Below are 24,308 nucleotides of genomic sequence, written 5' to 3'. Positions count from 1 at the left end.
CTAAAAATTCCCAAGATGGAACAAGACACGATAACTGGCAATTAAAATAAATTCTAGAGTACCAAAGCTGCAGAACCCAAATCACAGTTGACTAAAAGGCCTGGCTCTTCCAGAGTGTGGCATAGTTTTTAGGTGGCTACAGAGATCTATAATGTGTCGTTACCACACTTTCTTTAAAACTCATTGCCACATAACCATCCTTTATGGAAAATAAATAACCTTGATTCCCACTCCCAATGGCTTCTAGTCTTCTTGCTGCTGCTTGCAGTCTCGTCAGACTTAAAAAATAAATAAATAAATAAATAAAATAAATCTTTCCACTTTTTTACCTAGCACCAGATTGTAGTGTCAAAGAAACAGGACTTGGACCTGTGGGGTTTCATTTTTGGTGTAACTGCATATTTACCATTTAAAGCCACTGCTGAAATAGTGGCAGTCTTGCTTCTAGATACGGATTTGAAACTCCTTTCCCCCTGCCCACATGTATTCTTTCTTTCTCTCCTTGCCTTAACCTACTTATTTTCCTCATACAACTGCTTGTTATTGTCTCTCCGGGGAAGAGCAGGACTGGCAGCTCAGTATGTTAGAAGCATACCAGTAAATGGTCAAAAGCAGCATGCCAAAAAGACCACCCCTGCTTTATGGCATGATTTAAAAAAATGCTGGAAAAAACCCTTTCCCTCTTGAAAAAATAAACCCACCTACACAGGCTGAAAATCCTGAACAGTAACAACCTTTTTCAGTCTTTTAATTTTTCTACCCCGTCCAGTATTTTCTCAGCATAAATTAATTTGGCAGATGTAGCTTCAATTGAACATTGAAACAGGATCTGCTTGGACATCATCATTAGGTTTCAGGTGGGTTCTCAAACTTTGAAGAGAGGGTACCCCAGCAAGAGGACAGATATATTTGTTAAACTATTGAGAAATATTACAGGGGGAATGTGGAGAGTAAATAAGGTGGCATTCAGACTTAAATCCAGTATTTCACAAACTTCTAGAGGTAAAAACCCTTTTGATAGAACTACTAAAAATGCTTTCAGGACCAACAAATTTTTTTAAAGCTCTGGCCATGGGCTACCGTTCAGACACTTTTGAGACGCCATTTGTTCGATGGATGTTCTACAAAATATCTTCTATTATAATAAAAGAAAAATAAACTTTTTTGTTTTGTGTAAACATTAATACCTATGTTTCTCTTCCCCCACTATTATAAACCTCCTCTCAGTAATGCTTATTAAGGAAAGCTACAGGGTCAACATGTATCTTTCAGGGACATGCATCTACTTGGAAAAGAATCTAGATGCAAATGAGCATATAGAGATCAAACTACCAGTTTGCGCTTTAGCTAGTTCACAGAACAGGTGTTCCTATTTTCTTTTTCTTTTTTCCTCTTCATATAAAATTCTCTGTGATGCAGCAGCTATTTCTAAAAGCAAGAGAATGTTAGAACAATACTGCACAGCTACTGGATGAATAAAAATCCTGCAGTATGGCCCCATGAAATGCTCTGAAGCTAACAGTTTGTCGCAGTCTATTAGGAGAGGCGCAATCCATCCTCTGGTCTTTATTATTATTTAGCTTAACTCTTTCTCTCCTTTTGTACCTTTTATTTCAAAAAGGCAGAAATTGAGACAATGATTTAAAAAACGAGTCAGCATGTAACGCTCCTCCAGGAATAAGAAGGGGGTGAATCCCTTTGTTTGGTTTTAAATGACACTGCCGTATCCCCAATACTCCCCTTATCCTCTTGAGCTATTGAAGCGAAGCCAAGTTCAGCAGCAGCACCCAAAAGCCCTTGCATGCACTTTTATTCTGTAATTATGCTGCAGGTGGAATTTAGATGGCATCTTTATTGCGCTTGAAATGTGTCATCCTAGTTCTGTGGGAGCAGCATTTGTGCAACTGTGCTCCTCCATGCCGTTAGAAATAGCCATTGGGCATCGATCTCAGGCAGTCTCGCTCTGTCCTGCTCCATAAAACCTGGGCCTGAATTGCATTGCGGATGCCAGTTCCATTATACATGATCCAAGAAGTTAACTGATCTCCCTAATAGTGAATAATTTATCTCTCCATTAGGCAGTAATAAAGTGGTACACTTCACAGAGCACTGTGGTGAGAATAATTTGCATTTCCTCTTTTGGTTACAAGTGACTGCATGGCCCCCACCATTTTTTTTCTATTTAAAATTTGATTATTCAAAATATTTTTCCCTGTTCACTAGAAGCTAACATAATGGCTTTTTCATTTAGAGCGATGTGCTCATATGCCGCTTCTCAAACAATCTGTCCTGTTCTGTTTTTGCTTAACGCTATGTAGCGATTATGTTACAGCCTCTCTCAGGTGGCTTTCTTCCCTCCCTTTCCCCACCCCACCTCCCCTGCAGGAAGTACCATAAAATGCATTTATTCACTCTTTTAAATTGTTTCATTTCAGAGGTTTACAAACGAGGACCACCTGGCGGTTCATAAACACAAGCATGAGATGACATTGAAATTTGGTCCTTCTAGAACCGATTCAGTCATCATAGCAGGTATGTGCTGCTGAATCCTGATCAGCTCTGAAAATGGTGCACATTAATATAGCCTGACTGTAAGATTAATACTAGGGACCAGATGTACTGAAAAACGTCTCTACCGCCCATAAAAAGCTCTTGTGATCTGCATTTAATCAGGGGGAAAGGAAAGCCAGAGGCTGCTTCCAAGTTTCTACTTTTTTCATTTTTTATGGTAGTATCAGGTTTTGTAGGATTTTTTTTTTTTATACTCACCCTTTTTATCAAGACTCTGGAAGATTTACAGACAAAAGGTCTTTCACATTTCTTCATGCACTTTGAGGATGATGAACAAAAGCTGACAAACTCAGTTTCCTCTCCTCAGCCCAGGTGTCAATTTTCTTGAGCTTTTAGGCTGGCAGTTAATAAATTAAAACTCCATCTAGTGCATTGGCTACTGCCGAGAGTGCATTTGTGAAGCCCAAATGAGTTGCTCTGGAATTACTCTACACAGTCAATGCAGCCTTTATAAGATTTGAGAAAAATGTACATGGTTGTCTGGCAGCGGATCATTGCCAGTTATGGTTATTCTCCCACCCTGTCAGTCCTCCTGCATTTTGGTTTCTTAAAAGGGGGCAGGGATTGTGTCACCCATTGAATGAAACCGCTGTTATATTGAAAATGTGAAGGGAGGAGGAAATCTTTTTTCTTTTCTTTTTTAAATTTTATTTCAAAGACTTCATGTGAGAGCCCAGTTTGATTTCTCTGGGGGCAGAGGAGAACTCACTAAATGGATAAACACTGTGTCACCAGATTTGGGGCTGAGGAAAGCAGTTGCAACTCAGTCCACTTCTTATGGCCTTGATATTAATCACTACATAGGGTGGATCTTTACTGAGTTTATCTACTTTGGGAAAATTTGTGGTAAAGGCAGAAAATGCTTCCTAGTGGGGGACGTATTGTAGTATCCATAGAGAAGTGTTGGAATAGTTGTAAATCAGATTGTATAGAACCCTGGCCAGGAAATGCTGGGATGAATACTGAAGATACTTGGATAGTATTCCTTTTATTCTGTGAAGTTGGAGTTGGAAGCTAAGGGAGACTGCATGGTGCGCAAAGAATGTTCTTTCTCCATTGCCCTACCTCCCAAAAAGGGATATAGAGGAGGGGGTTGTAGTTTTCATTTGATAACTCTGAAGTATAAACTGGCCAGCCAGTGAGGGCAGTAATTTGGAGGTTGCAAATTAATAATGATCAATTATGTTTTAGATTTTCTCAGCTCTGACTAAGGTCCTATCTACACTATAGAAAGAAATGTGTAAGTACAGGATTCTGTTTCTGTTAGCGGTGTTCATGATTTAGCATGTATCTTGTTTCCTGGGTGAGCAGAAAGTCTGTTATAATCATCCATGTTGTACCATAGGACTTGACTCATTTTTCTAATGCAATTATAATAGGTTTTTCTGTCCATTCAAGAATACAAGAAAAATAACATTACACAGCTGCATCACACCTGACTCTAACTGAGATTCATATTGGCACGTGGTTCTTTCTGTCTTGCAGTCTGAAAAGATTAGGCTGTAGAACTGTTGTCTACACAAGTAAGGCTTCTCTTCACTGCTAAACAAAGTGTATCTGTTGGTTTTTTTGTAAACCTCGGAGTAGCTAATGTTTGAGATATCCCAATATAAAACCACAGTGAAGGCAGGGCACTTTAGTTTTTACTTTGAGGTAAAATAGGTGAGAAAAGCAGTATACCCATCCTTGGGGTTGACCTTGTTTACTTTGCCGTAAAAATGAAGTGCTGGTCTTCACTGTGTTTACCGCAGCCCTGTACTCATTAGTTACCCCAAGGTTTACACACACACACACACACACACACACACACACACACACACACACACACACACACACACACACACACACACACACACACACACACACACACACACACACACACACACCCCTACACCTTTTTTAGCAGTGAAAACTGGGCCTAAAACATGCAGAAAAGACTGAGTCATGTCTTAACACTATGTGGATACTACTGCATTGCAACCAGGTCCAAAAGCCTTTTCTGTTTGATATTTATGTGGTAAGTAAAGGACTGTTGGTAGGGCCCTTCCAAATTCATGGCCCTGAAAAACACATCACAGACCATGAAATCTGGTCTTTTGTATACTTTTACTCTATAAAAACAGATTACATGGGGGCGATCAGCATTTCTCAAACTGGGGGTGCTGACCCAAAAGGGGGCTGTGGGGGGTGTGTCACAGGGTTATTGTAGGGGGGTCACAATATTGCCACCCTTACTTCTGCACTGCCTTCAGAGCTGGGTGGCCAAAGAGTGGCTCCAGCTCTGAAGGCAGCAGCACCAAAGTAAGGGTGGCAATATTGTGACCCTCGAACAATAACCTTGCAACCCCTCACAGTCCCCTTTTGGGTCAGGACCCCTACAGTTACAACACCGTGAAATTTCAGATTTAAATATCTGAAATCATGACATTTACCATTTTAAAAATCCTATGACTGTGAAATTTACCAAAATGGACCATGAGTTTGATAGGGCCCTAACTATTGGAGGTCTTTATGAATACCAAAGAGCACATTAGTTATAAGCAGCTGGATCTAGGACAAAGCATAATTTCCTGTGTTCATAAATCCTTTATAGGACAAACACCATTTACAGAAATGTTGACACTTCCTTTTTTTATTGATAGCCCCTGTTTTTGTGCTGGGTGGTTGATATAAGGTGGCCTCCACTGAAAGACAGGAGGTACAAGTTATTCTTCTTGTAGCAACTCTGAAGTAAAGCAGAAAAAGGCTGTTTTCCTTAAGCTTCCATCATCAACAAGCAAACAATTTTCTGCTTGATCGATTCAAACAGAATAATATGCTAGTGATGGGCTCCTGTTAATAACTGGACTACTGACTAACATCACAAACAAAAATGAAACTGACTGGGAGAGCTGTTCTGGATAATCGGGAGACTTTCTGCTGTGTAGACTGAGCTTCAATTACAAGCTGAATTGTGGCACCATGACCAGCTATATTAATATTATAGCAAACTGGCCATTTCAGTCTTGCAGAGAGATGATTATAGTGAACTAAGGTGCTGGTGGAGGTAATTTGTACTTCTATATGGCCCTCCATGCCAAGAATTTCAGAGTAACTTTGTGCATGCTAATTAATCCTCAGCAATTCCTGTGAGCTAGGTATCATCCCTATTTTAGAAATGGAGACACTAACGCACAGAGAGGGTTAGTGACTTGCCCAAGTTCATGCAGCAAGTCAGTGCCAGGGCAGTTACTTTAAAAAAAAAAAAAATAGTCTGAAGAAGCAGAAATTCCTCATGGGTACTGTGATTTTTAATCTATCATCTTGAGGGGCATGCACAAAACATTCTGCTTCCCTGCAGCACCAATTCAACAACAAGTAACCTGCACTGATGCCAGGGTAAGCCCTGTTTTTAAATAAGGAAGGTGCAACAATACATTGTTTTCAGTTGTTGTGATCTCAGCACAATTTGAAATATGTTATTTTTGTTAATGCCACAATATTTGCCGAAAGGACAAAATTAACAGGAAAGTATTGTCGCTTGCTTTGTGAACACAAACAAAAATCCTAGATGGAAAAAATCCAAGCTTCCTAAAATAACACAACTGAATCTAAATGTTAGGTGTATATTCTTGGTTTGTCTTGTCCTGTGAGATGAATAGAGTAGTTAAAATTAATCCTGTGACCTCACTTTGATTCTTTTGTTTTTTTGTTGCAATCTGAACAGATCAGACTCCAACTCCAACCCGTTTTTTGAAGAACTGTGAGGAGGTGGGGCTCTTCAATGAATTGGCCAGTTCCTTTGAGCATGAGTTTAAGAAAGCCACAGAGGATGATGAGAAAAAGGCAAGAGGCAGAAACTACCATTCCAATAAAACTGAAACATTCACAGATTGTAGGGGCTGAAGGGGGAATTATGCTGTTCTGATGAAAGGCATATGTTGTAGGGTAACGAAGTGTTGTTGTCTCATAGATTTAATACGCTCAATCACATAATAATTTATTTAGTAACTTGAGTGACTTTGGCTGTGCTACAGTCTGAGTCCCAGTTAGATCTGATTTTAATAACCTTTTGTTACTACAGCTTCCCCCCATCCCCTGCCCTTTATTCTTTTCTTTTCTTTTTTTTTTAAGGCTGTACCCACAATATCTGATCTCACATGTCCTGGCAAAGGAATGCCTGAGAAGTACCAGTACCTTGTTAACCACTTAGGCTCTGATCCAAAGCCCACTGGGCATCTCTTCATTGATTTCAGGATCATTAAAGAGCAGTTCCCAAAGCTATGTCTTAAAGACATGGTTGTAGAAATAACCTTTTTGACTATGTTCTGCCTTTCCTGTCTCCAAAGGATAGGAAAGAAGCCAAGCTTTTGTTGTGTACTTCTTGAGTTCTGAACAGTTGCATGCTGCATACAAATAGAGAGGAGGTTCCATGACAGGGTAAGAGTTTATAGATCTAGAAGACAGCAAGATCTCAAGCAACTTAAGAGAGTCTTTCCAACCCTTTCCACCACTGAATAGCAGCTGATGCATATTGTACAACTGCATTGGTATTTTTTAGACTGGCTTTTAAGTTTATGAAATTGGTATATGTATGTATATTTGTACATACACGCGCAATTGGCAGTTCTGTTCAGAAACATGGCTGCATAAATCTGTTCAAATATAACAAGTTCAGAGTTAAAGTGGAAAATTTTGTCATTCACTCACTCATTGAGTACCAGGTGTCTTTCAAACATTCGTTGATCTTGCATCCTGCATGTGCTGTAGGCTGAGGCACAGTGAGGTGGCATGTCATGCTTAACTCTGAATTCCCTGCCTTTCATTAGCTACAGCCCAGAACTTTAATATTCTTTGAGGGTAGCTAGATTTTGTGGTTTTGTGTATATATGGTTGAGCAACCCACAGTCTAGCCAGTCATTTTATATGTAAGACCACCCATCTCCTATGCTGTCTAATAGCTATAGTTAGGATTCTTAGACTTCTGGGTGTTTTTCTTTTTTCTTTTCTTTTTTTTTTTTTTTAACTGCAGTTAAGATATTTCCAGCATCAGCCAGGAGAATGCAGCAACTCAAAGCTTGTGCTGGCTTCAGGCGTAGGGAAAGAATTATCCCTCCTAGAAGGGCCCTGCGCACACTAGAGCTCAGACCCAGATGGTTTGTCGCTCAGTGAGCCTGGCTAGAGATGCATTTGTGAGATGCTTTGAACACTTGGCTAAGTTGAGCCCAGTTACTGCTGTTTTGTTTTGTCCTGCTGTTCCAAGGGTGGCCTGGATACCAGCATGTGCATGTTAATTAAAAACATTGGCATAGTGGGGGCTCCCGTGGAGGCATTTTAAGTGGTTTGAAATGTTCCTGAATTTTAATCCCTTTTCTTCTGTGATTTAACAATGAAACGTCCTTGCTTAAGAGGGCAAATAAATGGTTACTTCATGTATTGAAGGCAAGGCTGCTGCATAACTCGGCTATAACAGGGGCCCTCAAGTGCAATGCCATTCAACTAGAGAGATGGCTCATCAGGGAAAAGACCCATAGATGCCTATTTTGACTCTATTTCAATTCCCCATCCCACAATGATACAGTGTCCCCCCTGTGACTTGGCTTTTTGCCACTCAGACACATCTTCTCTCTCTCCTCCTATTCCTTGGTGCCTGGTGCAGAGGCTTGGCTACTCAGCTCTCCCCTGCAGACTCGTGTCAGAGCTGCTTCTGATGTCCCTGGCCTTTATGGGATCCATGAACTCCATAAGAGCTAGGGTACTGAAGGAGCCACATCCAACTCTGGAGCCACAGGCTGTGTCTCTTGCCTTTAGAATTGGGTGGGCAAACTTTTTGGCCCAAGGGCCACATCTGGGTATGGAAATTGTATGGTGGGCCATGAATGCTCATGAAATTGGGGGTTGGGGTGGGGGTGAGGGGGTTGGGGTTCAGGACGGTGCTCCGGGCTGGGACTGAGGGGTTTTGAGGGCGGAAGGGGGATCAGGGCTGGGGCAGGGGTTCAGGCTCCAGGTGGCACTTACCTCAAGCAGCTCCCAGAAGCAGTGGCATGTTCTCCCTCTGGCTCCTACGCGCTGCCCCGTCCACAGGTGCCGCCCCTGCAGCTCCCATTAGCCGTGATTCCCGACCAATAGGAGCTGCTGGGGTGGCGACAGGGTGTGGAGCCCCCTGGCTGCCCCTTTGCGTAGGAGCTGGAGCGGGGACATGCCACTGCTTCTGGGAGCCACACAGAGCCATGGCACCCATGGAGTGGGACAAGCCTTCCTGGCTGCAGCGCCGGAGCAGGACAAGCCCGAGATCCTGTTCCCCGGAAGGAGCTCGAGGGCTGGATTAAAATGTCTGAAGGGCTGGATGCGGCCGCTGGGCCGTAGTTTGACCACCCCTGCTTTAGAAGTCTGCACTGTACACAAAAAGGTCTTGACAGGTCTGTTTCTGTTGTTTGCCTGCATGTGCCACCAACTAGGCAATTCCCTCATATTGTCATGAGTTCGTTTGCCTCACCCTTCTTCTGGACAGAGTCTGGGGGAGCTAAGAAGTCATTGCTAACTAGTTAAAATGGGGCATATAGTACCCTTGAAAACTGGTGTGGTGGCGGGTTGCCAGATTCAAGCATATGGTTAGGTTTTATTTTAATGGGGTCCTCATAGGTATTTAATAACTTGCATGGCTCTTTGTTTACTTTTGATGATTGGGCAATAAAATAATTGAGGATGATTTATACAATGCTTTACAGCTCTTCTGTGAATGAAAGTGCCTTCTGTAACTTGCAGGCATTTGACTTTACCTGTTTTACTTAGCGGAGCCTTTTTACTAATAAAAAGAATTCCATGTGTATGTGTTACTGAGGAACCACAAAGCACTGGCCTTCTGGCCCAGGGGATGTCTGGTTTTTGTTCTTTGTTTGTACAGCACCTACCACCTTGGGGCCCTGGTCCAGGACTATGGTTTCTAGGTGCCATGGTAATGCAAATAATTAAAAAAGCCTTTGGTAAGTGCTGCTAGGTGCAGCTAAGCAGTGGCCCTGGAAACTAGTTGTGTGTTTCACTAGTGGTATGAAATAACTTTGATTTAATGATTTAAATCATTTAATAATAATCTTTTCCCATTAGAATGCTGGACCTCTGGACATGTCTCTGCCCTCAACCCCAGACATTAAAATAAAAGAGGAGGAGCCAGTTGAGGTGGATTCTTCCCCTCCAGATAGTCCTGTATCGAGTCCGCAATCCCCACAGATCACAGAGAAGGTAGGTTTCCTGGGCCATTACCACTTGCTGTAATTTACCTCTTTCACCAGGAGAACTGATTCTAACTATGATAGAATAAGTTCTTTCTTCACTTAACTGTCAAGGCTTGAATTTAAGGTTCTGTTCCCCTCCTTAAGCAGGAGAGTGAAGAACTGATTTTACATTAAAACAGATTGTCATTCTTAAGTTTCCACATAAATTCCAATAATGAACTGCTACCTTTTTTTAAGAAAAACCTGAGAATTCACATTCCTGGAGAGGCTGGCATCATACTAACGGGGTAAATCTGAGGGGTTTTTGCAGTCACTGGGACGTGGGTGATCAAGCCTTGTGGTTGGAGCAGGAGCTGTGCCTAATGGTCAGAGCTGAGGGTCAAAACCAAAGACCGCATCAGCTACCAAGCCGAAGGTCAGAGCTGGAGACAAAGTCAGGTGCCAGGCCAAGGTTCTGAGCCGGAGTCAGCGTCGGGATAAGGCAGAGGAGCAGGAACTGGGAGCACACGGGTCTAGGATGGGAAGACAGGAACCAGGAGGAGGCAGGGAAGCAGGAACTGGGAGCAGGCAGAAATGCAGGGCTCAGGAATCAGGTAAGCAGAAGGGATCCGGAGTGGCAGCTAGCCAAGGATTCCTCTAGTTGTTCGGACAACTTCCTGTTTTTACATCCTGGTTCATATAGTACTCCTTAGCCAATAGGGGAGCTTTGGGGGCAGGCTAGACCTTCTCTGGATTCTTCACTAATTACTCGGGTGAGCTGTTGGGTTGCAATTGTGGCCTAAATGCTACCTGTGGTCCCAGGTTTGAGGATGGGATCCCTCACAGGTTTCTTCAGATGAGAAGAATCACTGAATAAGTTAAGCAATTTTTATAGGGATGGGTCCACTGTGCCCTGAGGATTGTTGTAGTGGCCTAGAACATGCACTTGTAAAATAATATAGGAGGCAAGACTGCTGGTTGCATAATTATGCTTTGTACGTATTCCAGCTTGGACTGGAGCCACTAGTTTTTAGAGGAGGAGGAGTGTCTAACAATTTCTGCAGGACTCTGGGGGTCAGGACTTTGGGGTTCTATTCCTGGCTCTGCCACTGAATCACTGTGACCGTAGGTAAGTCCCTTCCCCACTCTGTGTCCGTTTCCCTATTGGGGTGTTGTGAAAGTTGGTTTAATGTTTCTGAATCACTCAGATTCTCAGAAGAAAGATGTGAGAGAAGGGCACGTTATTACGATGAAGCTGATAAAGTATCTGTCCTTACTTTTGTTTACTGATTCTCTTTAGGAGATTACTTCAAAGCCTGTTATAATTTCTACTCCTACTCCAACCATCATGCGTCCAGGGTCACTGCCACTACATTTGGGATATGACCCGCTACAACCCACTCTTCCCTCCCCTACCTCTGTCATCACCCAGGCTCCACCTTCCAACAGACAGCTTGGGTAAGAAAGTTGCTAAGATTTGGACCAAGATTTTAAACATTTGGTGTCTAAAATCAGGCTTTTAATTCTGTATTTAAGTGCCGAAATGTTACCTGATTGTCAAAAGCGCTAAGCTATGTGCAACTTCCACTGCAGTTCCATGTATAACTGTAAACGCTGTCATGAGAACTAGTTATAACATAAATTAAACTAGGGCCAACCCTAGGAAAAGAAAAACAGTCCAGTCCTGATATTCTTCCACTGGCAATGCCTTCACTGCCTGTAATATAGGAGGTTTGCCCAGCTAAGGACTTCAGAACTGTACTTTCACAGATTCATTTTGCCAGAGGATCATGAGTTGCCTTTGCTACCTGATTAAAAGGGTAAGACTTAGATAAAACTGCAAAGTTGTTGAATCTTTAATGGCTTTGGGATTTTCCAATACAGCTGTTGCTTCTGAAGTGAAACCTCTACAACCTGTTGGCCTCCTTCAAAGTCAGGTTTTGCTTCTGTAGCTATTTGTTTTCAGAAAACCCAATGATCTGCTCTTCTTGCTGCTGGAATAATCTAGACTCGAGGCTCAAGAGCGTTCAGTGAAGTGGTTATGAGCGCATTGCATTGTGGGGTAGTTTCAACTTTATATATAAAGGAAGGCGCCTAAATGATCCAGGAAATACATTACAATGGGCCTTCAGGAGAGGTATATTTAGCCCTCGCTCTGTTCTTTGGTGTCAGGATGCTTCTGTTGTGCCATGGTTGTTACTTCTTTCTAATTACCCTCTTTGGATCTGGGTCTTTGCATTAACAAGGCCATTTTTTTGGCTGCCAATTCATATTTTGTGTGTTTGTTTTGACCCCTTGGCACCATCACTCCAGACTTCCTGATGGAAAGTTCTAAATCCTGTCTCCAGGCACCCTAAGGGTTAAATGATTGTCTTTGTGTTTTGAGAGAGTGTTGTGTGTGTTTTCCATAAACCAGACTCGAGCTCAGGTGTAATGCTGTCTTCTAGAATTGAGGCACCAGAGCATTGCCCTGCTTGGAGAAATAAAATCAGAACAGTCCATGTACTGAAACTACAAAGTTAGGCCTGTAGTGCAACTCGCAAGGATGTCAGTGGGACAGAGAATGAGGGCAGGGTATGAACTTTCTGTAGCTAAACTTTTACACTGGGATTTTCAAAGTAGCCTGAAGCATCTGGATTCCCAGATTCTATGAGAATTGAAAGTCCCACCCCTAGTCGGTAAAGGTATGAACTTGAATCTGGCCCAATTTACCCCCTGTGACTTTCACTCCTATCCCATCTTGCCATTACCTCAGCACAGACCCCACAGTGTAAAGGTTCTTAGCTTAGCCAGCAGCGACCCATCATCCCTGTCATCAGGGCCAGGAAGAAGAGATGGTAGCAGTGATTTTCTCGCCATTCCCCAGATGCCTGCTCAGCACCAGCCCTGCTCTTCCTCTCCTAGCTGTTCTCTCTGCCTCCATCTTATGCTGTCACGAGCAGGGGAGAAGTAGGAGAATCTCCCATAATAAAAAATAGGGGAATATGCAAGGAGAACAGGGTTTTTTTGTCTCCACTCTGTCCTGACTATGTCAGTTCAGAAGCCTCTCTTTCTTCCTCTCCCGCACTCTTTGGATAGGGACTTTTCAAATGGTGGGCCCAGACATGGTGGAGTCGGGGAGATAGGACATTACTGCAAGTCATCACTCTTAAATAGTAGATTTCAGAGTAGCAGCCATGTTAGTCTGTATCCACAAAAAGAAAAGGAGTACTTGTGGCACCTTAGAGACTAACAAATTTATTTGAGCATAAGCTTTCGTGAACTACAGCTCACTTCATCAAAGTGGGCTGTAGCTCACAAAAACTTATGCTCAAATAAATTTGTTAGTCTCTAAGGTGCCACAAGTACTCCTTTTCTTTTTTCTTAAATAGTAGTGCATTCTATGATTGAGGTAGGCTGCCCCCATCTCTTATTTGTCACTGCATTCAGAAGCTGGATAAGCACATTAGCCGGGTATTTCTGCAAAATGATCAGCAGGGGGAAAGGTTGTTGGCATTTTTAACTGTCGTTATTAGGCTTAGCGTAAACACCCCTTGGCAGTGAATGGAGCTCTTCATGTTTCTCAGATCTGTTGTCTCAGGCATTCTGCAGACAGAGCTGTCTGTTTAGGATGTTTTCTCTAAGGGTTAGCAGTGTTTTTAAATGAAAGTTAAATTAATGCACAACCTCATTCTGCCATGAGGGCTGTATTAATGCATCTGTCTAGCCAGAAATTTATCAGTAGGTAGGAACAGTTGATCTAGTACCCCAGCCTGCCTTGTGCTTCTGTGGATATGCCAGTAGAGGGCACCAGAGCAGCAGCAGGACTCCACTGAATAGCCCAGCAGCTACAGCAGAGCATCAAGGGCACTTTTACGTGTCCTAGTGAGTAAGCACATGTGCCAGCACGGAGTGTTACATCGCTCCCCTGAAAGCTGTGACTGAAACCCAGCATTGGTTCTGTTTGCTTTGCTGTGTGTTTTGGAGCAGAGCTTCTGTTTGCACTGGCACAGGGAGAACTCAGGTGGACTAATTCCTCCTCCTCCTAAAACAGAGAGCTCAATGTGTAATATCCTCACCCTCTGTTCAAATGTGTCCAGCTTATTAAAGTCCAACATCCCTTCTTAGAGGCATCTGGTCTTTGTGCTTTAGCAGCTTTATGCTTTTTGGCAAGCAGGCCAGCAAGCTTACATAGAGCAGTTAAATAAGGAGAGTCGTAATTCTTCCATCAGCATGTCCTGTCAGCACCAAGCAACAAATGGTTGTCAGACAATTTTGCCTAGATATCCAAAATGTGATGTTAGCACACATCAGTTAATACATGTTAAGAATCTCAGGTAGACAAGGCAATGTATACTTTAACACATGCTAAACTAGGCTTTAATTTGACCAATTTAGCACATGCTAAAGGTGCTGCGCTTTGTCTATGCTAGACTTTTAAAACATGTAAGTTAGCCTGTGTTAGCTAACATAATGCCTTAAATCCTAGTCTAGATAAGGCTAGAAATCGCCTGCATCTTGGTGGGGTTGGGTAGGGGCTAGTTAGTCTTGTCTGTACAGTATAAACTTGAATTGACATATGTGAGCTTGAATTGTGTTTCTCCAGGTCTCCCACGGGCTCCCTCCCACTTGTCATGCACCTTGCGAACGGACAGACCATGCCCGTCCTCCCTGGCCCTCCTGTACAGATGCCTTCTGTTATATCGGTAAGAGAAACTTCCAGCACATTCTCTGTGGTAAAGGAGGGGCCAGTTTTTCTCCTGCCCAACATATGCAGATGCTTTCATTTGCAAAATTAAAATACATCTACCCCTCTGTGTGAGATAAGCCTGAAGTGGAAGTGGGCAAGGGCTGATGCTAGCAAGGTAATAACAACACGCCAGTCACACTAGAGGGCAATAAGACTGAAAAGTAAAGCCTGGTCTGGGCAGATGGCTCACACCATTGATCCAGGACTGGGAACTGCAGGATCCCTGACTAGTTGGTTGCATTTGGAATGGAATGCCTCAGTTGAAAGCATTCGAGCTTACAGAGAACATGTTAGTCTTTGCAGGCCAGGAAAGCCGCCCCAGCCTGGGCAGTGTGCGAAATGGTAATTTATATTTAACACTGCAGGTTTTATTTCAGCCTAAGGAGAATTTTTCAGGGTATGAAATTCACAAATAAATATACCTTCTGGTGGGCTTGTGTGTGTTGAGTGAGTCAGCCTGTGCAAATCCCGTGTCTCCTGCTCGACGGATATTTTGTGTACTGAGTGGGTAATTCCAATAAATTAGTACCTCAGGTAATAGGACTGCTGAAGTTGCAATCCACCAGTGGGGATAGGGGAATGCATGTCTGAATGGCCAGTGTGCTAAGAGTTTGGCATTTAGGACATCTCTGTATTTTCTTGAAGTATAACTCATGCTTAACTTTCATCGAAGTATTTCAGTGTGTCTTATAAAACAGAACTAAAGCTCCATTTCCCCTGTTTAGGTAAGCCAGGCAAATATGCCTGTTTTACAGATGGGGAAGCTAAAACTTAACCAGGGTGTTGCTGCAAGTCCATGTTAGAACTGGGCATAGAACCCAGATGCCCCAGTTTTCCCATTCATCTAATGGCCACCTGGCAGCATTGCACCCTTTGGGATACAGGTTTTCTGGGTGTGAGGGAAATGAAGACCTTTCACGATATTTTGCCACCAAGTATATTTCGCTTTCTGTCCTCAGCTATTGGTTGCCATTGCTGTGTTCTCTTAAATAGCAGCTGTGGCCACCACAGAGGTGACTGCCCACCTCTGAGTGACTGACGAAACAATCCCCGTGGCTGTAGTTTATAAAGTTTGTCAAACGCTCTAGGTTCTCTGCATGAAAGATGCTTTGTCAAGTGATTATTATGATGCCATTTCATGCGGGACGCTTCCGGTAGCAATGACATAACTTCTCAAAATGTGTGTGCTCTTCTCTCTACATGTAGCTGGCTAGGCCAGTGTCCATGGTGCCCAACATTCCTGGTATTCCTGGTCCACCCATCAACAGCAGTGGTTCCATTTCACCATCAGGCCTTCCAATGCACTCTGAGGCTAAAATGGTGAGTTCCAGAACATAGAGAGAAGCCTATTGACCTGTGCCATGGGAGATTGCTTTGGGGGATATATTCATAGAATTGTTGTAAAATCCTTCACTTATCTCCGTTAGACCCTCCAGAAAAGAGTGTGTTTAGAATCTCTATACTCATGACCCGCTCATTCTTCTAAAGAGACACCAAAAGCTCTTGAATAGATAAGCCCAAATTAGTGAGCTTGGACTGCTCCCCACTGAAATCCTTTGCAGCAGTAAGAGTATGTTAAACCATTGTAGGAACACTGAGAGCAGGTGTTATAAATATATAGAGGAGCATTAAGTTGTTCTTCATTAAATCACCCAGCACCGCCATCTGCCATATGGACCTTACATATCATTGTCAAGGCAAAGATTCCTGATCCCATCTTAAATATGGGACACATTGTAAAGCAGTGGATTCCTGTTCCAGTATGACAGATGGGATGGAGATGGGGGGAGGGAGGAGAGGGCCAAGAGGGGAGCGGCTGTGGTATAGTGATCTGGCAGAGTACTCTAGTAATGGTTTTCAGTGGGATGCTCTTCCAACTGTAGATTTATGAAGGAATTTCTTTCTCCGCTTCCCCGGCTCTTGCAGCACAAGTGCTCGGTGCACACAGAAGGAAGAAGGAAAGTAGGGATGAGGCAGAGGGAAAAGTAAGTTTGGATACAAAGATGGTGAAACCACATTTGTCTTTCTGAAATAATATTAGAGTGGACTTGTTTGCAGTCAGGGCTTCCACATTATTATTTGCTCCATTGCTGCAGTGACCTTGGTGCTTACAGTAACTGCTACTACAATTCGACACTAGCTAGGCGTTTGCAAAGATTCATTCTGCATTCGTGTACTGAGCTGAAACTAGAATCATTGTGGGGTATAGGAGGGTAAGAATTCTTAAACTCTGTTATGTGTGTGTAACAATATGCCCATGCTTCAGTCTCCTTTCATCTGGGTCAGTGATTGTGTTAGTGAAGACCTCCCTTCTGTGTCCCTCCCCATGTGTCAGACCCACCTCTTAGCATCTGAAGGCTGTTCAGTCTCCACAGTCCATTTGGTCCATTGTCCTTCTGCAGAGACTGCCAGCTGGGGAGCTGATGAGTGCCAATTGCTGTAGTGATTTTGTGATGCAGACACCTGTCTGTTCTGAACTGGATTGAGAACCATCATCTATCTTCACGTGGGCCACCCAACACCTGCCAGATGATAACAGCTTTTGGCTGGATTTGAATCATCCTTTGAAAAGCATGAAGAATAAGTTATGTTTGGGCCTGTGTCTCCGAGGCAAATGGAGAAGACTGGTTAAAAGCACTGAATCCCATTAATAGTTCTGTTCTCTCATTTTACAGAGACTGAAGGCCAGCCTGACGCACCAGGTTTCTTCCTCACTGAATGGCAGCAGCATGGTTGTGGGGTCAGCAAGCACGATGGTGACCTCACGTCCAGAGCAGGGTCAGATACTTCTCCAGCACCCAGATGCACCTTCTCCAGCTCAGCCACAGGTCTGCTCCTTCTTAATCTTTGAAGATATGATGGCTTAAGATGATGATGGAGGAAGCAAAGATACTAGGAGTTCTAGTCTGCTAGGAAAGGAGTGGGGAATAACCTCATGAATCTGTCACTCTCTGCTCAGACTTGTATGCTTTCCAGAGCTGTGTGGTTTGGGGGTTGGGTTTTTGGGGGTTGGGGTTTAATGTGTGTGAAACGCTCCTTTTTGTAGTTTCTGTTACCATCACTGTCAAACGGTGCAAGTTAGACTTAGGCAACAGACACAGTTACTTGATGTGTTCTGGAGTTTAGAAAGAGTGTTTTGCTGTCTTCTTTCCTTTTTAATTACTAGGGTTAAATACTCCCCTCTTAGGCAATCAACCCCACTTGTTCCTGCCAGCTAACCAAATGCCAGTCTTCCATCAGAATTGCCACCTGCTCCATCAGTTAGACAGGCTTCCAAAAGTTTAATATCCATATGCTGTCTGACAGTGAGTAGTGAAGTGTAACTGTGCTCTCACATTGTGGCTGTGTAATTATAGAGCCTATGCAGTAGTGCTGGGAGGACCGAGTCTGGGGTGATTTGTCCTTGTTGGTTTTTCCTTTGTTCCCTCAGAATACAGCAGGAGATTGCAATGTTACAGAATCCACTCTTAAATGCCTGTCAGACTTTGTACAATGATGTTGGAGCACAGCTGAAGATTGGCTGTGTTACACAAAAGCCCATATTCCCTTGCAGTAGTGTCATGTATATCTGTAAAGATGGCTCTGTTGAGTTGTTTCCCTCTTACATTGTAATCTGTGGTAAGTTTCAATAATATGAAGCTGAATACTCCTTATTTTTTTCTTTTTTTAACTTTTTTTTTGACTGAGGCAAATGCTAGGGGCTGAATTCTCGTGCTGGTGGAAATAAGGATTAAACCAGACATGCTCTGCAGGCTTCTCCCTCACAACTCCTCCCTGGCCACGGTTTCAACCAGTATTGCCTCCTGCTCATCCATGATACTAACTCCGCTCCTCACCCTCCCAGCCTCCCTGCTGCTCTACTCTTGAGGCATTTGTCCTTGTAAATTGGGGTGGTGACTTTGTGATATGGACAAATGTCTACTGAAAATCAGTCTGAGGCCAATCAACTTCTTTCCACTTAATGAGCTGAGGTGGGCTTTAAACTGTAGTCTCGCTAGAGAAGTGAGCATATTTAATCCACTGCAAGAAATACTGTCTGGTTCCTCTCCTAAACCCATAATAATCTAATATCCACCACTTGCCTGGAGATCTCCACTGTATGTTAAAAATATTCAAATCATCCTGACACCGAGATAGTCGCTCAGAACTGAAACTATATTGTGAGTCTAGGACATATTGCCCATCCATCAAGACGTATCACAAGATTCGGTGCTTGGGAGGAAGGATGGGCTTTTGAATAAGGTGCAGGACTGAGAATCAGAGAAGCTGGGTCTCCATCAGAGACTCCCAGCGTGACCCTAAGCGAGTCACTTAATCTCTCTTCCTCACTTTCCCTGTCTGTAGAATAAGTCTCAACAAATCTGTTTGGACCTAATTCATTAATGTCCATAAAGTACCTTGAGAACACTGGAAACTGCTGTGGAAAAACGGAGTGTTTTTTAGTTTCAGAATCAGCATCTGACAGATCCTACATCCTGACTCTCCAAGCCAATTGGAATTTGCTCTGGACTCAGTACAATCAGTGTGGATAACTGTCTGGTTTAATCAAGTGGGTGTTTGTTTCAGTTATTCTCTTCCTTCTGTCCTAACTCCAGGTTTCCCCTGCTCAGCCCACACCTAGCACCGGTGGCCGGCGGAGACGCACGATGGATGAAGACCCGGATGAGCGCAGGCAACGTTTCCTCGAGCGGAACCGTGCTGCAGCCTCTCGTTGCCGTCAGAAACGCAAGCTGTGGGTGTCTTCCCTGGAAAAGAAAGCAGAGGAGCTCACGACACAGAACATCCAACTGAGTGTGAGTATGTAACCATGGAGCCCGAGTCCATCTGCTTGGCTGCATTGCGGCCTCCGCTCCACGGAGGACGTTTTTACCGTGGTGCAAGAGGCACTGTGTGCTCTGGTGGTGGTCTTTAGTCTGTGAGAAACCAGAATCCCTAGGGACATGTGGCTAGAAATGTTGCAGGGTTTTTTTGTAAGATGTTTATTTTTTCTGTGCTTGATTCACAAAGGCTTGTGTATGTGCCTCTGGCAATGGAAACCAGTATTTATAAAGGACCATCAAGTCCTGGATAAGCCAAAGGTGAAAGAAAAGGAGCAGGTGGAATTTTGTATCACCATTTCCAACCCCCTCCGCCGCATACAATAAATAAGATCTGCGCACCCAGTCTTGCCCTGAAAAGGTTGAAGCAGGTAAGGGAGATAGCATTGTGCCCTGTCACTCATCCTCTCAAGACTGCACCCTGGAACATTCAGCTGCTCCAGCAACGGAAGATAGGTGCCGGAACAGTGCAAAGGCACCAGAAAGCTGCTGTATCCTAGCTGAAAACTCCCCTAACTTGGGAAGAGCTGTCAACTGGCACAAAGTCAGTGTAACTGGTCTCTGCTCTATTCTCCACTGCTTGGGACTGGAACCACAGGCCAGCAAAGAGGGAACTGCAGCTGAGGCCCAGCGCAGTTCAGATTCTCCTTGAAAATCGGGGAGCTATAACTAGCTCTCTTGACAGCCTCTCTCCTGCTGTTCCAAGCAGAACGATACGTAACTCCCTTTCCATTGCAATTAGTCCCCTTGTTAATGCTATCAGCAGACAGGCCAAGGACGGAAAGGATTCTGAAGACTGAACTCGCGTCCGGTGTGGGCTGTTTCCCCCACTGGCTTTCAGTGACTCATGCAGTGTGCTTCAATAGCACTAATTACAATATTTTCATCCTCTTTGTCACGCTGTCTGGAGTGGCTCACAACTGTGAATGCCTGCCACAAAGCAGACTGTCAGAAACAGGGCAGATCTCCCAAGCTGGTGGTATGTTCTATTATTAGATTTCACCAACCCAATAACAAACGTGAACTCCTGGATCACTATACCAGTCTTACCATGGAGTCACAGACCAACTTAGACTCTCCAGACTATTTGGCCACCCAGACAAACAGAACTTTGTGATAATGGTCACTTGAACCAAAAATCACACCACGTCAGGTTGCTCCCAGTCCCAAGAGACCAGCCACTTACCCCAGATCAACTGGTACTCTGGATCTTACACTAAAGACAACCCTGGCACTGGCAACCAATAGTAAATTAACTAAAGGTTTATTAGCTAAGAACAAAGAATGAGAGTTGTTGAGAGATTAAAGCAGCTAAAATATCTGTCCAGGTGAATCACAGTTCGTAACTCCGAATGGTGGCAGCGACAGTTTCCCAAAAGTTTTTCCAGGGTACCTAGATTGTCTCTGGGGATTTCTGCTTTATATCTGGTACACTTCCCTGTCAGAGTCCAAAGATGTAGGATCTTTTTTTCAGTCCTTTCTTATAGCTTCTTCTCACAGAAAGCAAGCTGTCAGTCTCTCTACCCACCTGGGCTTTTCCTTTGACAGTGGGTGAGGAATGCACTTTGAGTCTCAGACCTCCAGCCATCACACACAATGGCTATTTGCTTTGTAATTAGCACTTTTTCTGATAAAGTCCTTCATTAACATTCCACCAGGCCTCTTTGATGTCTGATGAGTTATTTAGTTACAGTGGTATTTACAATCTAAATGTTTGATGTCGCATCATAACAGGATACAGATGAGAGAAAATAATGCATTTAACATCCCCGTTATTTTTATGAAGTTTAAACACCCAAAACACATATACATTTAACAATTGCTTTGATCTATACTAATACACAAGTGAATTGGCCTGAATACACTCTGACATGACCTGGTTTGCCAGCATCATACTTGTCACAAGGTAATTGTAGAAATTGTTTTCCTAGCCAATTTCAAAGTGCTGTTGACTCTGTTTTCCAGATACAGGGGGACAGATGTTAAGCACATCTCAAATTTCAATTACAAACATGCTCTCTGAAATTCTCAGAGGGAAAATTTTCAACTAATGGCTGAGAATTAACCTGAAGTTTTTGAAAGCATGAACATTTTTTGGTTTAGTGTTGAAAGGAATGAGAAAGGTATGGAATTGGCTTCAGAATGGATCGCTGCTTGCAACTTTAATTGTGGGGAGGTGACAGAAAGGAAGGATGGCCTATTGGTTACTGTGCAAACCTGGGACCTGGATTCAATTTCCTCCTCTGCTACAGACTTTCTGTTAAAAGAAAAGGAGTACTTGTGGCACCTTAGAGACTAACAAATTTGTGACCTTGTGGCATGTCACTTAGGCTCTCTGTGTCTCAGTTCACCACCTATTAAATGGGAGCCATAGTAAGTACTTTAGATGGATAGATGTAGGTCTGAGCAGCCTCCACTCAAGTATATAACAGGCTGACACCTACAGACTCCTCCTCCATATTAAAGGTAAGAGTGGCTGTCATGTTCTGAACAACCTGAGGTGGGACTTTGGGATCCTATTTTGTTGCCGGTGTGGCCCTTGATATATCAAAGAACAGACGTCCCTGATATGGTTTTACGCTTTATAGCTGTTCATGGTCAGTCCTCATTAATGGTCCTCTTAGAAAGACTTTTTGGCCTTCAGAGAGATGCCACTTGAATTTTTAGCTTTTCATCAAGGTCAACAAAATATTGCATTGACTCTTATTGTTAACATTTCTTCCACTGGTGGTGGTGGCAGGCGCATACAGACTAATTTTACATCTGGAACGTGGGATTTCCCGGTAAGGTATGGGTCTGTAAGAGGACAACCTTGCAAAGCTTGTTTTGAATACACACTCACTCACAAACACAATTTTTTATTAAGGGTTAATTTGTGATGACCAGAGTCTGTAGACCTCAAATGATGCAAGAGTTTGGTGGTAAACTTTGAAGAGTCTACATGTTCGTATTCTGCCACTGCTAAGGGATATTATTCTGAACACTCATGATCCCTGTAAATGTTGTTTTCTTTACCTCAGAATGAAGTTACACTACTGAGGAATGAAGTTGCTCAACTTAAACAGCTACTGTTGGCTCACAAGGACTGCCCAGTCACTGCATTACAGAAAAAAACACAGGGGTATCTTGGTGAGTTGTGACTTGCCCATGCCGGCACTGTACCTTAGGGTACATCTGGGTAGAATTAAACCCGAATACAGGACTTACATGAACTTAGTGTTCCTGAAGGATGCTAGATTGACAGCCCGGTGGGCTGGTGTCCTCTCTCCACAGGACCAGGTAAAGCACAAGTAGTGGTAGTGCAGGCTTCTCGCATGCTGTACCTGGCCAATGTGCCTTATCCCTGCACTGGAGCAAGCCATATCAAGGTGGTGACGAGAGTTCTGCCCTGGGTTTCTCTGATGCTCCCAACAAGAGCTCCAATGAGTGTCAATTGTTGTGGCGGTTCTTGTGATGTGGGCCCCTGTCCATTAGAAACTGGACTTAGAACAGACAACTTACTTTGTGTAGGAACAATAACAGTGGTAACATTCTGTCACTACCAATTTTGCTCCAAGACATTGTATAGCAGGTGATCAGATATCATGGTGATGACTACAGTGTAAACGCTTTGATAATATAATGTATTTGTCCTTTTGTCAGTATGTTTCCCTGAAGCATGTAATATTCTACATACATCCATCACTCAAACTCCCATTTCTCCCTGAATCTGGTCCAGGGTTGCCCCGAACACTAGGTGTCCTTCTCCACTGTTTTATACTGCTCAGTGTTGAAAACTAACGCTGCTGTTTAAGTTGCAGTCGAAAAGTCCAGACTCTATAAATGATATCATGGGGTTCCCTATTCGTGTTCTCTGCAATTCACATCGAACTGGTTCAGTTTACAAGTGAGAAGATATCTTTATTTTAAACTGCTTGCAGTAGAGAGACATGGTGGGTGAGGTAGCATCTTGTCTTGGACCAGCTTCTGTTGATGAGAAAGACAAGCTTTCAAGCTTACTCAGAGCTCTTCTTCACATCTGAAAAACATACTCAGAGTGTCACAGCTAAATACAAGGTGGAACAGATAGTTTAGCATAAGGAGTTAACGCACATTTCAAGGGGACCATTCAAGGCGAAGTGGCCCATTACCACCTCTCCAGTTATAGGGAGTCTTAATTCTCGCTATGACTGGAAGGGTGTTAGCGGGCCACTTCACCTTGAATGGGCCATCTGTTCCATCTTGAGGGCTTGTCTACATTACAAAATTAAATTGACCAAAATTACGTTGACGTACAGCCACCGCAGTAATTAAATCGCTTTTGCATGTCCACACTATGCTTCTTGTGTTGGGGTGTGTATGTCCTCACTAGTAGTGCTTGCATCGATGCCGAGAACAGTGTACCATGGGTCGCTATCCCACTGTGCAGCTCACCACCATGTGGTGCAGGGTGTTTTGGAAAGGATTTGCAAAGCCTCATGGGGCAATCGACTTGCGCAGGGATGACTGGTAACATGGTTTCAACATCCCATGATATCTGCATCCCATGATACTGGTAACATGATATTCTCAGTCCCATGATATCTGCATCCCACAATGTTTCACACCTCTTCTCAAAAGCCTCACAAACCTGCACATCTGCCATCTCTGTGAGAGGCATGGATCCTGCACTGCTCTTTAGTATTGTGCTGATCATTATGAACACAATGCGCCTGGTCCTTCAGTATTTTCAGAGCCACCAAAGGAGCTGCGAGGGATATGACAGTGCCTTGCAGGCTGCCTTGCTGATGGACAAAGAAAGAAACAATTCAAGGTTGTTGTTGGCATTCACCGAGCAGTTGCCAGATGGTGAAGCGCTGGTTCTGGGCCCAAGAAACAAGCACTGGTTTGGGCTGACAAGCAGTGACTGCAAAGCTTTCAGATGCTCAAGGCCACATTCATGGAATTGTGTCCCCAGCCCTCCAGCACAGCACCACTAAAATAAGAGCCACGCTCATGGAGAAGAAGAAAGTGGTGATCGCT

General features: G+C 43.5%; 1 protein-coding gene across 4 annotated transcripts in view; it reads left to right on the top strand.

Annotated features, from left to right (window-relative positions):
- Positions 1 to 24,308, top strand: part of LOC119846028 (cyclic AMP-dependent transcription factor ATF-7) — a 105,442-nt gene that overhangs the window by 68,858 nt on the left and 12,276 nt on the right. For all 4 annotated transcript variants that reach the window (XM_043506726.1, XM_038379142.2, XM_043506727.1 and 1 more), the window contains exons 3-11: positions 2,436 to 2,532; positions 6,278 to 6,396; positions 9,655 to 9,789; positions 11,062 to 11,219; positions 14,347 to 14,446; positions 15,697 to 15,810; positions 17,166 to 17,318; positions 19,086 to 19,283; positions 22,328 to 22,436. In XM_043506726.1, coding sequence (XP_043362661.1) covers positions 2,436 to 2,532; positions 6,278 to 6,396; positions 9,655 to 9,789; positions 11,062 to 11,219; positions 14,347 to 14,446; positions 15,697 to 15,810; positions 17,166 to 17,318; positions 19,086 to 19,283; positions 22,328 to 22,436 — 1,183 coding nt within the window. The remainder of the gene's footprint in view (positions 1 to 2,435; positions 2,533 to 6,277; positions 6,397 to 9,654; positions 9,790 to 11,061; positions 11,220 to 14,346; positions 14,447 to 15,696; positions 15,811 to 17,165; positions 17,319 to 19,085; positions 19,284 to 22,327; positions 22,437 to 24,308) is intronic.

The sequence above is a fragment of the Dermochelys coriacea genome, chromosome 20 (genome assembly GCF_009764565.3).
Source record: "Dermochelys coriacea isolate rDerCor1 chromosome 20, rDerCor1.pri.v4, whole genome shotgun sequence".
Classification (NCBI taxonomy): domain Eukaryota; kingdom Metazoa; phylum Chordata; order Testudines; family Dermochelyidae; genus Dermochelys; species Dermochelys coriacea.
This window is presented reverse-complemented; position numbering and strand designations above follow the sequence as displayed.